General features: G+C 38.1%; 1 protein-coding gene across 1 annotated transcript in view; it reads right to left on the bottom strand.

Moving 5' to 3' along the window:
• Nucleotides 1-19,205, bottom strand: part of LOC132406190 (myelin expression factor 2-like) — a 29,478-nt gene that overhangs the window by 7,970 nt on the left and 2,303 nt on the right. Inside the window, exons 3-10 of the mRNA XM_059991509.1 lie at nt 15,282-15,334; nt 13,427-13,434; nt 12,085-12,178; nt 9,358-9,555; nt 6,363-6,516; nt 6,053-6,102; nt 5,337-5,397; nt 3,680-3,796 (exon numbers count right to left, since the gene is read on the bottom strand). Of these exons, the coding sequence (XP_059847492.1) occupies nt 3,680-3,796; nt 5,337-5,397; nt 6,053-6,102; nt 6,363-6,516; nt 9,358-9,555; nt 12,085-12,178; nt 13,427-13,434; nt 15,282-15,334 (735 nt within the window). The remainder of the gene's footprint in view (nt 1-3,679; nt 3,797-5,336; nt 5,398-6,052; nt 6,103-6,362; nt 6,517-9,357; nt 9,556-12,084; nt 12,179-13,426; nt 13,435-15,281; nt 15,335-19,205) is intronic.

The following is a 19,205-nucleotide window of genomic DNA, read 5'->3' on the forward strand; positions in this document are numbered from 1 at the left end:
TTCACTTAGACACCAGAGGCTCATAAGAATTTCTGTTGCACTGATCTAGATGTCTGATGAGCATTCAGAATCCCTGGCATGCCCTTCAAAGTCCTATAGATCTGATCGTGATAGAACTTTTAATGTAGCATTCCTGGTAGAGTGCTCAAAGGATGTGCAGGCCTGCTAGCAGATGTTCTCACTGACATCTTCAACATTTCCCTGAGAAGCGCCACTGTTCCAACGTGGTTCAAGGCCACCACCATCGTCCCCATGCAGAAGTAGTCTTCAGTGTCCTGCCTAAATGAGTACCATCCCACTGCACTCACATCCATCATCGTGAAGTGTTTCGAGAGGTTCATCATGAGGCATATTAAGACCCTGCTGCCCCCCCCCCACCGGAACCCCTGCAGTTTGCGTACCGTCCCAACCACTCATCAGATGACGCCATCGCCATCACCCTCCAGCTGGCCCTAACCCACCTGGATAAAAAAGACACACACTTTCAAATGCTGTTCATAGACTTCAGTTCATCATTCAACACAATCATCCCTCAGAAACTGATTGGAAAGATGAGCCTATTGGGCCTGAACACCTCCCTCTGCAACTAGATCCTAGACTTCTTGACTGGGAGACCTCAGTCAGTCCGGATCAGGAGCAGCATCTCCAACACCATCACACTGAGCACAGGGCCCCCCCAGGGCTGCATGCTCAGTCCACTGCTGTTCACTCTGCTGACCCACGACTATGCTGTAACACAGCTCGAATCACATCAAGTTTGCTGATGACACGACCGTGGTGGGTCTCATCAGCAAGAACGGGTCAACTTACACAGAGGAGGTGCGTGGCTAACAGGCTGGTGCAGAGCCAACAACCTGGTTCTGAATGTGAAAAAAACAAAAGAGATGGTTGTTGACTTCAGGAGGGCACAGAGCGACCACTTCCTGTTGAACATTTGACGGCTCCTTGGTAGAAATTGTTAAGAGCACCAAATTTCTTGTGTTCACCTGGCGGAGAATCTCACCTGGTGTCTCAACACCAGCTCCATAGCAAAGAAAGCCCAGCAGCTTCTGTACTTTCTGCGAAGGCTGAGTAAAGTCCATCTCCCACCCCCCATCCTCATCACATTCTACAGGAGTTGTATTGAGAGCATCCTGAGCAGCTGCATCACTGCCTGGTTCAGAAATTGCACCATCTTGGATCGCAAGACCCTGCAGTGGTTAGTGAGGTCAGCTGAGATGATCATCAGGGTCTTTCTTCCCGCCATTATGGACATTTACACTACACGCTGTATCCGTAAAGAAAACAGCATTGTGAAGGACCCCACACACCCCTCATGCAAACTCTTATCCCTCCTGCCATCTGGGAAAAGGAACCAAAGCATTTGGGCTCTCACGACCAGACTGTGTAACAGTTTCTTCCCCCAAGCTATCAGACTCCTTAATACCCAGACCCTGGACTGACACCTTACTGCCCTATCGTCCTGTTTATTATTTATTGTAATGCCTGCACTGTTTTGTGCACTTTATGCAGTCCCGGGTGGGTCTGTAGTTTTTTTACGTAGTTCAGTCTAGTTTTTGTACTGAGTCATGTAACACCATGGTACTGAAAAACATCTCATTTTTACTATGTACTGTACATAGCAGTTATGGTCGAAATGACAATAAAAGTGACTTGACGACATAATGTATTTAACTATTTTTCCCAGCACACAGCATAATCCATGCTCGTCAACAGTCCTAACTAAATACCAATGAGTACATTAATGGCAAGTAGTCACTTATTAATAGACATTTCGACAGATACCTTCATGACCTTAATAGCCACTCTTGTTGGCTGACCAAATTATATTTAATCCATTTATTTATGGGATATGATAGAGAAAAGTACTACACTATCAGAGAGATGACAATGAAAGACCAAGGCAAAACTCTGCCGATACTGGCATCTGTAGAAACAAAAAATTGCAGAAAATATTCATCAAGTGGAACTTGGCAGGCATCAGTGGAGAAACAAGAGTCAACTTTTAGGTTGAAACCTTTCATTTGAACAAATGGATCCGTGAAAATGTTTCCTTCACATGGGTCAATACTGGAGACTTAGGCTAGCTACTATCCTTGATTATATAAAGAAACACTAGCCCATCACATTTTCCACCCACCCGGCTTCACCTATCATTTTCTAGCTATTCCTCCCTCCACCCCTTTATTCCAGCACCTTCCCTCTTCCTTTCCAGTCCTGAAGAAGGGCCTCAGTCAGAAACATCGACTGTTTGATTTCCATGGATGGTACCTGAGCTGCTGAGTTCTTCTAACATATTGTGCACAAAGAAGCTGTCATATTTGCAAATGGTGCAAAGGAAGTGCAGATTCAGAAGTGTTTGAAGAACTTAGCTGGAGAGTTTGGATCTGAAACACTTTGACACCAAGGGAATCTTGGGTGTAAGCAAAGACTAACCATGGTGATGTTGTACACAAGAGACACCTAGCCTACCAATATAGTTACATATATAGTCATGCCCAACTTAGTACCAACTTGTCATACCCAATTTCTTGCTTTAACTTCACAAGTGGATTTGCAATGACAGATCAACCACTCTGAATCCACTAATCAGATCACCAAAGGTACGAACACAACTTTCACGAGCCTAGCCTTGAATTACCCTGGTCACCGCTCCAACCCATTGCTATTAGCAGAATGTGCAGCTCAGTCTTTAAAAGTAGTTCCTTTGTTATTTTGTATTTATTTTTAAAATCTGTGCTATCTAGTCCATCGTGTCTTCATTGAATAAAGGAAGTGCTTTCTGTGGTGTAAAGCACAAACACGTTATCTATACAAGCTGAGGTGGAAGTTTTAAATAACTTTGATGGTGGTGTGCCTGTGAAAACCATATGCAACTTGTATAACATTGACTCTTAATTTTTTTTCTAACACAATTTTACATCAAGATGGAAGATGTTTACAACTAGATAAAAATTTTCAAAGTGGTTTAAACTCCACGTCAGTGAAGGTGTAGCGCTGTTAGGAGAGATGAAGCAACAAGTGAAATTATTTCATGAAGAATTAGGACTGGATTAAAAGTGTGATTACAGTGAAGGGTGGCTTCAGCATTTCAAGCAGCAACATAATACAAAATTCCTTGCTGAAATTGTGCAGAAGATTAAATCCAGACACAAAGGACAGTGGAGGAGAAAGTTGTGATAAAAAACAAAGAATAGGTAGCCCAATGCCCATTGGGGAGATGAAACACGACAACACAAGTCCCGATAACCCCACTTTCAGAAATGTCCCTCTGCTTATTTGTATAATCCAACTCTTTACTTTGGAAGTGGCAGTAACCAATCTTCTGATGTAAATAGATACTTCACAGAATATTTTGCCTGTACTGTAACTCAATAAATTTCACTGTTTCTTTTTTCCTTCATTACCTACTAATGAAGTAGGTAATCATCAAGTGGGTTAGAGATGTTTATTTAATCCTAAACCAATCACCGATGATTCTGAAAAAAAAATCACTAATCCTGCACATCCCAATTATTCTAGGTTTGTGGTGGCCAGCTTGTACTAAATTTGGAGGGGGGGGGGGGGAGGGAAGAGAACATAAATACCAAAAGGTTCAAAATATCAACGTCAGCGTATTTTAGGAAGAAAGCAGCAATATTCAATTATCTCTACAAGCTTTGAAAATTACTGTTCTTACCTCCCATTCCAGGGCCCATATCCCTAGGTCGAGCATTCCCCATTCCTGTGTTCAGATCTCTGGCATCAAGAGGTTGGCCACCAGGTCCCAAGCCCATACCCACCCCACCAAGTCCCTCTATTGGGGGAGGGGGAAAAGAGAAGAAAAGTTTAAGTTCACAAACATATTTTCCAGAAAGTGAAAAAATACTCAGGAACTGACACTTCTGGAAAATTTACTACCAGATTCAAGTATTATTAATGTAAAACTATAACTTGGGTAATAGCACAACCATAAAATATTCCACAATATTAGTGAGCATGCAAATTCTATTATTTACAAAGGTTCACAAGAATCATCTAAAGCCTCAATTTAATCTTTGCAACATCGTGCCTTCAAAAGCAGAGTAAATATGCAACAGTCTGAAAATTTAATAAATGCATCCAACTCCATTTAGTGTAACATCTTTTTACAGATTCTTTGTTAGAATGTAAACTCCTAATACATCCAGTTTGCTAAATTGGTTTTCATTAATTTACCAATTGTACAAGAGCTTTTGTAATGACAATAGCATTCTCCAAACCATTCCATTTAACCAATTTCACAAGTGTAAAATAATAGCAAAAATTTAAACTCAGTTATTCTGAATGTTCAAATTCAATTATTAGGAAATTGAACTATATTTTGTTAATTTCCTTCTTATCCCAAATTTAAAGTGCTATTTATTACCAATTTGCAACAGGGCCAATGTAGTGAAAAAAGATGATATAAAATATTCATAGTTCAACAATGAGATCTTCATTTTAAACCCTGATATACTACAAAATTTTCACCTTCGGAGGCTGCAGCTTTTAAATAATAAAAAAAAATCTCTTTTCATAGATCCCTTGATATTGGCCCCATGTCCAATATTTGCAAAGCATTTTTGAACACATCCAGATCCTCACATTACAAGCAACAGTATAGCACTACTAACATCTCCCCTCAGTCATAATTATTGCATTGAATGAATTAACAATGCAAGGATTACAGTTCAATTCAGATTTCAATTTATTACAGTATCTACTAGCCTCCAGTATTACAACACAAGTCATCAGAACAATCCCTCTGTTGAATACTTCTAAACTTGGCAACATGACAGAGATATCACTGAATTTGGTCTCCAAACACATCGGAATAGCAAAGTCATGATTATCACTATGATTACTTACACAACAGGCACTTTGCCCATTACAGCATCAAAAAAACCATTGTCAAATGACTTTGTGTTTTTAACTGAAAATGAAGTTTTAAAAAATCTGTTTGTACAAGCAGACTGCAGGGCAATAGACATTAAGTAAATCAAAGTTGGGGTTAGACAGAAAATTTGCATTTCCAACATCCAGTAATAGAAGTGTTCCAATTATACAACCATGAACATGATTTAAGAGCAACATATTTTAGAATACTAGCCTGTGGAAGACACTTCCAAATGCAATTGCCAACAATATGGAAAGGAGAAACTAAAAAAAATATAGGGTAGTTGATTTTTTTTAAAGCTTTAGGCAAGAAACATTGCTAAACTGGGATTTTTTAAAGCTACAATTCCAGTATAGACTACTAAAGATCGTTTTATGTTAGCATTTCCTTGACCATTGAAAAGCAAGTTTATAGTACTTAGTCAAAAAACAATACATACTAGGAAGTTGCGGAGAACGATCTCCAGCATAGAAGTTATTCTTGGGCATGGATTTGTCATCCTATAAAAAACAAACAAGTATCAAAACTTTGGAGCTAACTGTAACAGCAGATGGTTTGCAAACAACTATTAAAGTATAGAAAAGATCTGACTTAGAGGTATTGTACATATTACTCCACATAAGACTATATGGTCACAAGCAATCATATGCGAAGCTAGCCAACTCAGAGCCATTGCAACTATTGGTCTTAGTAAGCCAGGTCTTTCTGAGGAAGTGACAGTTTCTTAATTTAGATCAGGGATTCCCAACCTGGTGGTCCATGGAGCACTGCTGAATGGTATTGATCCATGGCACAAAAAAAGGTTAGGAACCCCTGATTTAGATGAATTGTACCAGTTGACTTTTCTATGCGGTTTAACAGTGAAAAAACATGCCCAGAACACACCCAATAGCAAAGCTTCATACAAATTACCAGATTACCAAGACCCCACACCAAATTCACAAAGAAATTCAATCCAATACATTGTAAGAAATGGAGTGGAAAAAGTAGAAGCCAAATTTCAGCAGCCTTAATTGTAATCACACTACTTAAAATTAATACTTCAAATTATTTTTAAAATAATCCTTCAAAGATAACCTTAAAATCATGCCCAACATTAATACTGTGAAAGCAAGCTTGATCATTCAGATTTCACACACCATAATCCAAACTAACCATTTTGATGTGCATTGGCCTGTCGAACAAAAGCTGTCCATTGAACATTGCTGAAAACAATTAAGGAATCTTAAACATTATATATACACATCTTGAGAATATGCAGGTTTTATCAACTTCAAATATTTCCAAAATATGCATCACTTAAAAGATTCAGATGTAACAACAAATTGCTCTTGGGTTTATAATTTTAAGACTTCATGAACTAAGATCCCAGCAAAGTTATTTTATAATCAAGAAACAAAATGGCCGAGCAGTTGAAAATCCCTACTGCAAATCTAACCAACCAAGACAGTTTCATAAAGGATACAAAGAGCTTGAACTGATTCAATTGGACGTTCAAAGGTTACTGTGCCCATTCCACGGCTCTTCCCATCTTTGTCTTCAACAATATCAGCCCGTACTACATTGCCTGCCATGGAAAATACTTCTTTCAACTTCTTCCACCCAACTTTGAAATCAAGCTGTAAAATAATCACGAAATTAGCATGCCTCAAATAAAAAAGATAAGGATTCTATATAAATATGCTTTTCCTATCCAATGACAAAGAATGCTCCATTGGGTAATTTATGAGTTTTCATGTGGCCAATATCGTCAACTACCAACTGTTCAGAATATAGTCAGCTGTTTTGCTTAAATTAATTTTTGAATTACTACTACTTCTGGAATAGACACTGTACACGGGTTTAAGATTACACCCATCTTATCAATTTATCTCAGAGATAGGTGGTGCAATTTAATCTTAAATCAACGTTTAAAGTTTCAGGATATACTAGAATTGATCTCAAACTGCTGCCATGCATAATTTCAATCATGACTAAATGCAATTTCAAGAAATGTCAAAAGCAAGAATTTTTCCTTGAGTAAAAGTAATGCAAAGATTTATTGGCAGATAATAGCTTTCACTGAACAATATTCAGTATAATCTACTTAGAATGAAACACCTAAGAGTGTTGCAGTATTTACCCCAAAACTTTGTAAATCTAATTCTGGGGGCTAGGCTGAATAAAAATACTTGAATCCTGGATAGCATTTAGCCAAAATAATTTTTCCTAATACCAACAGCCAATGGGTTCACAAATGATGGGTTGGGCGAAATCAACTACATTTTGCAGGCTTTTCCATTCAAGGGCATTGGTGTTTCCATATCAGGCCAATGTACAACCAGTCAATGCAGCACTATTCAGCCAGATTTTCAATTTCCCTCCTATATGCTGACCTGTCACCACCACTGATTTGTCCAATAATAGCATAGTCATCAGCAAAATTAAATATGGCATTGGAGCTGTACTTAGCCTCACAGGTATGAAGTGAGTAGAGCAGAGGGCTAAGCACAGTCTTGTGGTTCTCTTGTACTAATGGAGATGGTGGAGGAGACGCTATTGCCAATCAGAAATTCCTATATTATCTCCAATGGTACACATTTTATACTAATGAAGAGAAGATTATATTAATTCTTAATAATCCTCAAATTAAACACCAACTGCAAGATTGTTAGGTATAACACAAAAGCAGAAAATATACAGCACAATACAGGCCTTTCAGCCCATAAAGCTGTGCCACACATGTCCCTACCTTAGAACTACCTAGGCTTTACACATAGCCCTTTTTCTAAGCTCCACGTAGCCATCCAGGAGTCTCTTTAAAAAAAACCCTATTGTTTCCACCTCCACCTATTCCATGCACTCACCACTCTGCGTAAAAAAAACTTACCCCTGAAATCTCTTCTGTACCTACTTCCAAGCACCTTAAAACTATGCTCTCTCGTGCTAGCCATTTCAGCCCTAGGGAGATCCTTGTAGATCTCCTCTGCACCCTTTATTTGGTTTCCACATCCTTCCTATAGAGACGACGACCAGAATTGAGTACAGTACTCCAAGTGGGGTCTGACCAGGGTCCTACATAGCTGCAAAATTACCTCTCGGCTAAATCCAATGATCGATGAAGGCCAATGCACCGTATGCCTTCTTAACCACAGTCAACCTGTGCAGCAGCTTTGCATGTCGTATAGACATGGACCCCAAGATCACTGACCCTCCACACTGCTAAGAGCCTTATCATTAATACTATATTCTACCATATTTGAACTACCAAGATGAACCACCCCACACTTACCTGGATTGAACTCCATCTGCCACTTCTCAGCCCAATTTTGCATTCCATCAATGACCTGCTGTAACCTCTGACAGCCCTCCACATTATCCACAACACCCCCAACCTGAGTGTCATCAGTATCTCATCTCTCCAATTCCTCATCCAGGTCATTTATAAAAATCACAAGGAGAAGGGGTCCCAGAACAGATCCCTGAGGCACACTACTAGTCACCGGCCTCCATGCAGAATATGACCCGTCCACAACCACTCTTTGCCTTCTGTGAGCAAGCCAGTTCTGGATCCACAAAGCAACATCCCCTTGGATCCCATGCCTCCTTATTTTCTCAATAAGCCTTGCATGGGGTACCTTATCAAATGCCTTGCTAAAATCCATGCACACTACATCTACAGCTCTACCTTCATCAATGTGTTTAGTCACATCCTCAAAAAATTCAATCAGGCTCATAAGGCACAATCTTCCTTTCATAAAGCCATGCTGACTATTCCTAATCATATTATGCCTCTGCAAATGTTCATAAATCCTGTCTCTCAGGATCTTCTCCATCAACTTACCAACCACTGAAGTAAGACTCACTGGTCTATAATTTCCTGGGCTATCCCTACTCCTTTTCTTGAATAAGGGAACATTCACATCCCTCCAATCCTCCGGAACCTCTCCCGTTCTCATTGGTGATGCAAAGATCATTGAACTGTTTGAAGCTGCTGTTAGTGATTCATTACGCTACCAAAGACAGTACTGTTTATAGCATTCTCTGCCACAGAGGAAATTATTACAACCTTTCTCAAACTAGCTCAATTAAAAGAATCTTATACACTTAAACCTGATGTAAGTGATCGCTAATTGCAAATGAAACTACAATCATACTTAAGCAACAAGAGCTCCCTATATAATCTTTCACACAAAAAACTCAAACCACAAGCAACATTTTTAAAAAGCTACAGTGTTGTGTTTAGCGTTTTAAAAACAAACTATATTTAGCATACTACATATTTAAAAATTATAACTGAAAATAGTGTTCTTTACTTTTCTGGTCAACTACTGCACTTATGACTCTGGTACATCAAACAATTAATTGTACAACAACTTATGCATGTGTTTAAGAAAAGGTCAAATGTTTACAAAAATAATTTCATTAATGCTGTTACCTACAACATAATTTAGCAGATAAATATTTTAATTTTAACTCACATTAACAATAAAGATGGTGCTTCCAAGTCTGCCAGCTTGCAGTGCACTGAGAACATCTCTGGGGACATTAGGGTTATTCAAGAGAGCTGGAGGGATATTCATTCCAGGACCACCTCCAATGCCACCTCCAACCATTCCCATCCTGTCGAAGCCACCAAACTTCTGCATCATCCGTCTTGCATGCTCACCATCCAGATCCTAAGCATAAATGAAGTTAAAATACTGAATAAACAGTCAACATTCATCTAAGAAAAACTTAACATTCCTTTACATCATGGCTTTTTTTTAAAAAAAAGAGACCAACAAGGCCTTGGGTCACATTACTATGTTATGTGTGAATTGGTGCCAGGCAAATAGTTACTGAATCTCAAGAAAAAGAAGAACTCTCACCACTCACAATCTTTTGTACATTGGCAGCACAACTGCAGAAACTTCACATGGCTCCAGAACACATCCTATACAATCAAATCTCATCGATGCCTCTAGTTTGAGGCTGGAGAGCTGGACCTAATACATCAATACTCACAACCTTCTACAAATGTGCAGTACAGCATCTTAACATGCTACATCACTGAATACTACAGAAGTTGTACTAGAGCAGTTGTACTATAGCTCTGCAAAGGTAGTCAAAATCGTTCGCATCACCGGCTATCAAGGACAGAAAGGAACAAAATAAAGTCCAGCAATATCATGGTGATTTCTACAAAATCTGTTGTGTTTATGATCTGTTCCTCCGCCTACTAAACCACCCCACAACACCCCCTACCACCACTATTTATACCTGTCAGAGACACCTTATGGACAGACACCCCAGTATACTTAATATAAAGCAACATACTGTTCACTCTATTTGCAGCTGCAACAAAGCTTGTGAACCCTTTGCAATTACATTGCTTTCTGCATTAATTACTCAAATTGTGGTCTAATCGCAAAAACAGACAGAAAATCTGCCTAAACTAATAACACAATTGCACTATTCCTCATCAACTCGGAGTACACCATTTAAACTATCACAGCCCAGGTTCAAAAAAAGTGAACCTCTGGGGTAATGCCCTCTACAAAAGCTAATTGGAGTCAGGTGCTCCTGCTCTATTTAAAAAAAGACAGGTTACACAAAATTAGTTTACTGACAGAGCCTGCTGTTCTCAAGAAAGATCTATTTATGTGGACCATGCCTCAATCAAAACCATTTTCAGAGGACCTTAGAAGAATTGAAGAGATGCATGAAGCTGGTAAAGGCTACAAAAGCATGTCTAAAGACCTGAATGTGCAGTCCACAGTAAGCGAAAATGTCTTCAAATAGAAGAAATTCAATACTGTTGCTATTCTCCCTAAGAGCAGGCATCCTGCAAAGATCACACCAAAAGCATAACATGCAATGTTAAAGAAGGCAAAAAAAGAACCCAATGGTAACAGCAAAAGACCTGCAGAAATCTCTAGAATTTGCTGAAGTCTGTTCATGTGTCCACTATAGGAAAAACACAATGGTGTTCATGGAAGGACACCACAGAGGAAACTAGTGTTCTCCAAAAAAAAATATTGCTGCACATCTCAAGTTTGCAAAAGACCACCTGGATGTTCCACGATGCTTCTGGGACAATGTTCTGTGGACAAATGAGACAAAAGTTGAACTTTGGCAGAAATGCGCACCACTACGTTTGGAGGAAGAAGGGCACCGCACACTAACACCAAAACCTTATCCCAACTGTGAAGCAAGGTGGAAAGAACCTCATGATTTGGGGCTGCTTTACTGCTTCAGGCAGCTTGCAATCGTTGAGGGAACAATGAATTCAAAATTGTATCAAGACATTCTACAGGAGAATATTGGGGTAGCAGTCTGTCATCTGAAGCTAATAGAAGCGGGACGATGCAACAATAGTCTGAAACACACGAGTAAATCAACACAATAGTTTAAAAAGAAAAATAATTGTGGTTTGGAATGGCCCGAGTCAGAATCCAGACCTTAAATGAAACAACTTGAATGGAGATATGGTCTAAAATTCTCCCTCACCGTTGTGCAAGTCTGATTAGCAGCAGCAAGGAACATTTAGTGTGTTTATTGCTGCTAAAGGAGTTTCTACCAATTATTAAATACAAGGGTGCACTTACTTTTTCCAGTCTGGACTGTGAATGAGTAAGCAATGTGATTAATAAACACATGAAAAAAAAAACGATTGTGCATTATTAGTTTAGGCAGATCGTGTATGTCTATTTTTGTGACCTAGATGAAGATCCGACATTTTATTTAATGCAGAAAACCAAGTAATTGCAAAGGGTTCACAAACTTTTTCTTGCAACTGCACATACAATTAATCTGTTTATATAAAACATTTTATGTATTTATATTTATAGTATTTTTTTATCTTATTGTATTTTATTGAGCTGCATCAGGTCTCCTTTGCCCTTGAATACTGGAATGGACAGTAAACAATCTTGAATCTTAATAATGCAGCCAAATAAATAGGTACTTCCGTGGCCCTATTTTGACAGCACAAAAAAGGCTTGCTTACAGGCTTAGCTGTGAATTAAAAGTGCAATAGAATGGTTCACTGTAGGTAGAACAGAACAAAATGAGATAATATAAATACTACTTCATAACTAATGTGGGAGCAGCAATGATGCAACTGTAATGCTAATCTTTTAGACCCAACTATTCCCAAGGTCAATTGTCCCAATACTGATACAGCCCATCCCCACTTAAATCTGCTTCAAATTTGAATCACTTACCTCTTTTACTTTAAGAGGTCTTCCACTAAAACTCTGCTTGTCCATTACTTCTACAGCCTTCTTCATGTTATCTTCACTTTTGAACTCCACAACACTGAAAAAGAAGTGCACATTACACAAATCCTTCCAGACAATACTTCGGCTTGGAACTGTACATCTAGTTAACCTTTTCATCACTGCTTGTAAATGCGGTAATTACTATGCAGCAGCCTGTCCAAAAAATTATAAAACAACTGGAAAAAATTAATAGGTCAAGCAGCGTCTGCTGAGGCAAACGGATAGTCTCAATTTCAGATTGTACCCAGCTTCAGGATTGAGGCTGTTGAGGAATGACAATCAGAATAGAAATGAAGAAAGGTGAGATGGGGGGGGGGGGGGGTCAGTAGATAACAATGGGAACCAGATCAAGGGAGAATGATCACTGTTTAACACAGGGCAGGGAAGGTGGAAAGAGAAAAAGTGAACAAGGAGAGAGAACCTGGGTTCACCGCTAGCAGTAGTAAAGAACACAAGAGTACAAATTAACATTTGAGGAGCATTTGATAGCTCTGGCTCTGTACTTGGGAGTTCAGAAGGATGATGTGGGAACCCCAGATTCTCCTCCCTTTTGTTCAACTCCCACCCCCCCCCCCCCCACGTAGACCCATTACCTCACCTACATAGTTGCTTCTGTCTGCTCAAAACCAACATTCTTATCTACCTGTGGTTTAATACTGGTATAGCCTTGGTTCCTTGGTTCACCTATCCCCACTCACATATGGCCTGAATACCACCCCCCCAATCCAGCTCCACCCGTCACCAGTCTACTTTAACAATTACCCCGCCCCAAACATGTATCCACCTACCAGGCTCTTTTCTCATTCCTTGCCTCAATTCAATATACTTGCTTTCTACATAGCATGCTGTTTGACCCACAGTTCTTTCAACTGTTTACTTTGTCCAGATTCCAGCATCTCGAATCTCTTTGCCACCTTCCCAATCAGTTTTGTATTTCTCAAATTCACCCACCACCCAATTAGGGCTTAAGCTTACATATCCATGCACCTGTTCCTTACATACACTTCAAATCCCTATTCAAATCTAGTAATAGATAATATGCAGGGAGTTTCACAACATAACTCATACATCTATATTCAAAATCTAAAAACATGCAGTTTAGCCATAAATCAAAGAATGGGTATTAGCACCAGAAACCACAGGAACCTTTTTATCTCATCACAGAAACATGGCAACTATTAATACCCATTCCATCTCCCAGCAGCATTCTTACATATGTATGGATCAAATTTGGTTTAAATATCTTATTAGGAAAAAGAACTGAGAAGACTGAAGGGAAACTTACCCACATCCCTTTGGTCACAGATGATAGCATGTAAAGGAAAAAAATGTAAAAATTAAATAAAGAATATTGATATCCATAAAAAATTGAAATAACCTATATTGAGAATACAGGGGGAGTAACTTCATCACCATTTGACTAAAGATTGGTCCTCTGCTGTGTACCCTCTAAAATTTGTTCTTGCATCGTGTAATGCAAAAGGAAGATCATGAGCTAGTAACAATGCACAAGGAACAGAGGTTCCAGAGAACCAATACAATCCCACCAAATACCCAACAATGGGCATAATAGGTGGGACATACCAAGCACAAGCTGGACATCACCACTCAGAGCCGGAAGCAAATTTTGTAAAACAACTGCCACAGGCCACTCTTTAGAGCACCCAATGGCTGATTTAAGAGACCTGGGAGCACTGGGAGCAGGTTGTATGTTAATAAATTTGCACACAGCTCAGAAAGTGAGACACTAAATGATCTCTCCAAAAATAACTCATGGTATTTTGCCAGGCTCTTTTAAACATTTCCAGCCTTCAACTCACTAGGACCCATGGGTAAATTCAGAGAAAAACATACTGGTGTATATATTAAAGTTCTGATTGAAATGTCATCATTTTCCCATCTAAACCCAGTTCTTTCAAAATGGGGACTATACAGAAAAATTCCTGATTTAACTCTCAAACTAAGATACTTTAAAAATTATTCCAAGCAAGACTTCACATTGTGGATAGTGGCAGCTCTACAGCATTAACCAAATATACATGATTTTCATAAACCTTACATCAAACTCACTTCCACCATGTGTCTAAAATCCATCCACTTTCACATTTCCATTGACAACTTATTCAACATCCCATTCTATGCTTAACACCATTAAGGATCAGAACCAAAATATTCCCCGTTTTGACGATTACAGCCCTGGTTAGCATAACATCAGGAAAGACAAAAATACCTGACATCCCTGAACAGTTGCTTGTTTAAGCTGTATAGCAGATATATTTGGTAATGTTTCTTTTTGACATTATTTGACAAAGTGAACATCCTTCAATCTTCCCACACTAAATACAAAGTGCCAAATGAAGGCTACGATGATTCAGGGGGGCAAACAACATTATGGATAATCCATTCACTTTACATAATGCACAGGGGTCATCTTTTAAACCTTTAAGGTTCATAAACCACATTTTGTGGTGGGCAAAAAGCAAATATAGCACAATGCTTAGCCATACAAGCATAAAGGTCCAGATTCTGATCAAGTGTTGAACTAACTAGAGGGGACAATGTCAAAAAAGTTAGGGGGAAAAAATCAATCACCTCTGACAACTACAACAATTCCAGTTGAAAAGTGCAGATATGATACAATGGACATTTCAGACTTCACTACGAGGCTTTCCAATCAAATGACTTACTGTCAAGGCCTACACATATACAATTTTGGCAGGCACCAGACTGGTGCCAGCTGTAGCAAAATGATTGTCTACTTATCACTGCGTTCAGAAGGCATAGGAGCAAATGTAATGTTGGTGAGGGGAAAATAATAAATCCATTGCATAAACCTTTGACTACTTAACATACTGCATCACATTTTCAAGTACTTTTGAAAAACATGGAAACTATCAAAGACAACCAAAATATTAATATGCACTAATTAGTTCAACTTTGACAAAATAGCACCAAATATGCCTGCTATAGTCAATAGCTTTACATTCACATCCTCGTCTCTCCCCCCACCCCCACCTAGCCACATCACATTTCTAAGCTTCAAAATTCAAAGTCTAACAAAGCCCACTTCCAGTATTCCATATCCTGTGCATTTTACATTTGCAATGAAACCACAGAAGAACTCATTCTTTATCACTTACCCTCGACTTTCCATCCGCATCCATAAAGAGTTCCACGTAAGTAACCTCACCAACTACAAACCAGATCCCAGACGAAACATACACGGAAGGAGAAAAGCCAAGAAAACAATTGGAATTCAGCAAAAACATTGACAACGTTATGTAGTAACCTGAGCCCTCTAAAAGCCCAGAATATCATTCCACATTCCTAAACCTTCTTACTATGCTATGTACAGGTGTGCAGTGATCCCAAGTCTAACCCAATCTAGAATGGTCATATTAAACTACAACCCTTAATAACATTGTTACCAGTTACTAACAATATTACATACAACAAGCCCTTTTACGTCTGCCCAGTGTTCTAAACACATACTTCCCAAACTGGAACTCTTCTCAAATGTGCCCAGCCAATAAGGATGTCACGTTATAATATGCAAAATACACATCTTCCTCTCTCCCTAATCCACAACCAATTAAATAACAAAATGATCAAAAATCAAACATGAAAGCCATAAACATTCAACAAATTGAGGTTTATAATATTGATAAACAAGCTATTGCATTATATATTGTGACATCCCCACCAGCAACCACCAATAGCAGCAGAGTCTGCTTCCATTATCACCTTCATGACTTTTAATCAACTGTGATAAGAATCAATCTGTTATATGACCAAGTTCTTTTTTAAAAATAAACCTAATTAGATCTGATCTCAAGAGTTCCCACCTGCTACATGACTAGTATCCATTTACATGTACAAACACTAAGCCATCAGCCAAGACAACTTTTAGCACAGACAGTCCCTGTTAATAGCAAGCTGAGGTTTCAAAATGTTTGCTGCCATCAAGGTCCTTTCCTTTACCTCTACCCCTTCCCTCAGACTTTGAATGGTATATTTCTCAGCTTCACAGGATATCAAAATATACCTTCACAATTTAATTTTAATTCATTATTCTTATTCTGACAAAAATAAAGGAAGCCAAGCTTTCTTGAATAGAACAGAGGACCAGTAAGAGAAAACAAATATTGCTGCATCAATTTGTACTGTCTTTCTGTTCATGCAAGATGAGAATTCTTAAGATTTACAAAATTTTAATTTTGCAATGATCAATTTTGAATAGGTTACTTTATACATATAAAAACTAAGAATACTGTTTCCTAGATGTACCCACTCAGCAATTAAGACAGTACTGCAGGGATATTAACACTTACACTGAACCCAGAATACATCCCATGTTTATGTTCTGTTAATACTAATGGGATAAAATTTCACTTGGACTGGAAAAGGAATGGAGAGGCACAAAAAAAAGGACAGGAGCTAGTACAAATAACTATAATCTATTCTCATTAGTTAAGTACATAAATCTGAACGTATGGTGTTAAGATTTTACTGGAGGCTAAGCAGCAATCAATTCCATAAGATTTTCTTCAATGTTACTTTCTTTTTGAAAAAATATCTACAATTACTGTAATCGTGGCAACATGCCGAAGCAGGGAATTAAACTGTAAATCCACCCTGCATCATAATGCTATTAAGAAATTTAAGTATTTCCCAAATGAAAAAATGTGTAGAGTCAAACTTGCTTTTAAAAAGAATTGCCTGCACTCTAATAACTCTGCTGCACTAGGCAGTGGGTCTCAACTGTTCTTAACTTGGCTTAGTGTAGTACAAAGACTACATTTAGGCTGAATACAGAGTTTGGTTTCCTACACACCTGTACCACAATAATCCCATCATTCTACTATCTAAATCATTTAGACATCATCAGTAATCTACAATACCAAAGACATGTGAAACTGAATGGGCACATTCCCAGTATTACACCAATTTTAGGCCACCAACTTTTGAGTCTTACCGCTTGAAGCCATCACTACATCAAGAAAGGCAGGAGTCTACACAAACCTAAAATTGACACTTGGTGATTTCACATGTAAAACAAAGTCTGCTGATGCTTCTTTCCTGTCAGACTACTAAATACTGGTAACATCAAGTAGTGCTATTCAGCAGCAGCATGCACCATGGTGGACTGTTCACACTTCTGTTCTGAATGACCAATAATCCTTTTTTACGCAGTTGCTGAACACACAATTGAATGTCAATTTCAAGGAAAAGTCAAGAATGGCTTTCCAGAGTCAAGTGAATCAGATGGTTATTGGAAGAATTATAGAATTTCGTTAATATACCAAAAATGAGGCGATGTTAAACATTTTGTTTAAAATATTTACTCCAAACAGCAGAAAGCATATAATCAAGTAAATGGAACTTCTGCCCACAATTTAGTAAGCTTGCACTGTCCAACTCTAAAGCAAATGATCAGATATTCATAAGGCTGATGGAGCAGTAGGAAGGAAGTGTGGTTGTGGTAGATGAGACAAAGTAGCACTTCTGTCTCTTCCATGGATGCAGCAACACTTTAAGATAAGTTAAGACTTCTTGCTGTAGTGACAACTCATTTTAATGAGCTAAATGTAGTTCAATGGTCAAAACACTTTCCTCAACTTAAGGACATATGTTCAAAACTTTGTTCAACTTTACTCCCGAGTTCCAAATGTTAAGACAATATCCATTGTGTCAGGCTGTTCAAATTACCAATCTTCAAACATTCAATGCATCACTTTGTATATAACACCAACTCCTTACCAAATTTGTGAACTTACGAAATGATGGCATTTCCTCACTGACCTTCAACTAAATTGCAAAATGACAAAATATTTTCTTCAGCATTGCTACTGTTTCAGAAAAGTTACAAGTTAACAAAACTCCAAATGTGCAAAACAATCATGTAATTAAGTGCACCCACAAATTATTCTTAAAGCAATGATACTTTTAACAATAAATAAAATCACAGTAATATGCACATTGCAACCACTGATTCAGGAAATCTGGATTAGCTGTTAATGGGGATTGAGAAATACGATCTTATAGGATAAAACAATCAACACGCAAGATTCTCAGATACTGGGTGTGATTTCTTTAAAGCAAAGTATGCTCAACAATTTTATAATGCAGCCTTGATAGAGTTTGCACTTTCAGGATCAAATTTCCTGTCAGCCATCAATTCAATGGAATCATGAAATTAAACTGGTTCTATCCAGCACAGGTACTCCAACCTCTATTGGTTAAACAAGCAAAAAGATTCTAAAAAGTACAATGCACGTGTCTGTGAAAGTACAAAGACTATTGTGTAATTTGTAAAGAACAAGTTTTAAAACTAGAAATCTCTCTCAATTACACTATTACCCAACTAAAATAGGTTCCAAGTTCAGGGGATGCTCTTATAAAAAGCCATTCCTAACCAATAGAATTGTGGAGCGCTTGAAAAATTGTTAAATGCAAACTTGCTGCAATATACACAAGTAGTTTAAAAAAAAACAAATTCTAGTACTAGGTTACATTTAGTACTGATTTAACTGATAATTGAAGCCTTATACCCAAATCTGTTATGTCTCTTTCAATCAACAATATCAAGATCAGATCCATCCGTTTATTTTAAAATACTATACTAATGAACATTAGTGGATAGAATGCAACAAAGGCATCAACCCCTCTTTACACAGTCAAACTGGCACCTGTAGTTAAGGTCAAGCTATTATTTCAGGGGTGCACCTTTATCACAATTAGATATATTTTAAAACAGGAAAAAAAAAGGTGGTTTGAAAAAAAACGAACACCTCTAAAATGTTTAAGTCCATCCTCCCCACAAAGAATGACATGCTAATTTAAACTTTATCCATTTTATTCCATTTCCAATATTTGTATCATGGTGTTACAGTAGAAAAACAGCAATCAGAACAAATTGTGTATTGTCCATGTTTGAATATTTCCAAAGTACTTCAAGTGGGATGAGGGTTCATACCCATGGTTCCTCACAATCTCAACTAATTCTCTCAAATTAAAGTTACATTCACACAAAAGAATAGAAATGGTTTGCACACTTTCTAAGT

The sequence above is a fragment of the Hypanus sabinus genome, chromosome 16 (assembly GCF_030144855.1).
Source record: "Hypanus sabinus isolate sHypSab1 chromosome 16, sHypSab1.hap1, whole genome shotgun sequence".
Lineage (NCBI taxonomy): Eukaryota > Metazoa > Chordata > Chondrichthyes > Myliobatiformes > Dasyatidae > Hypanus > Hypanus sabinus.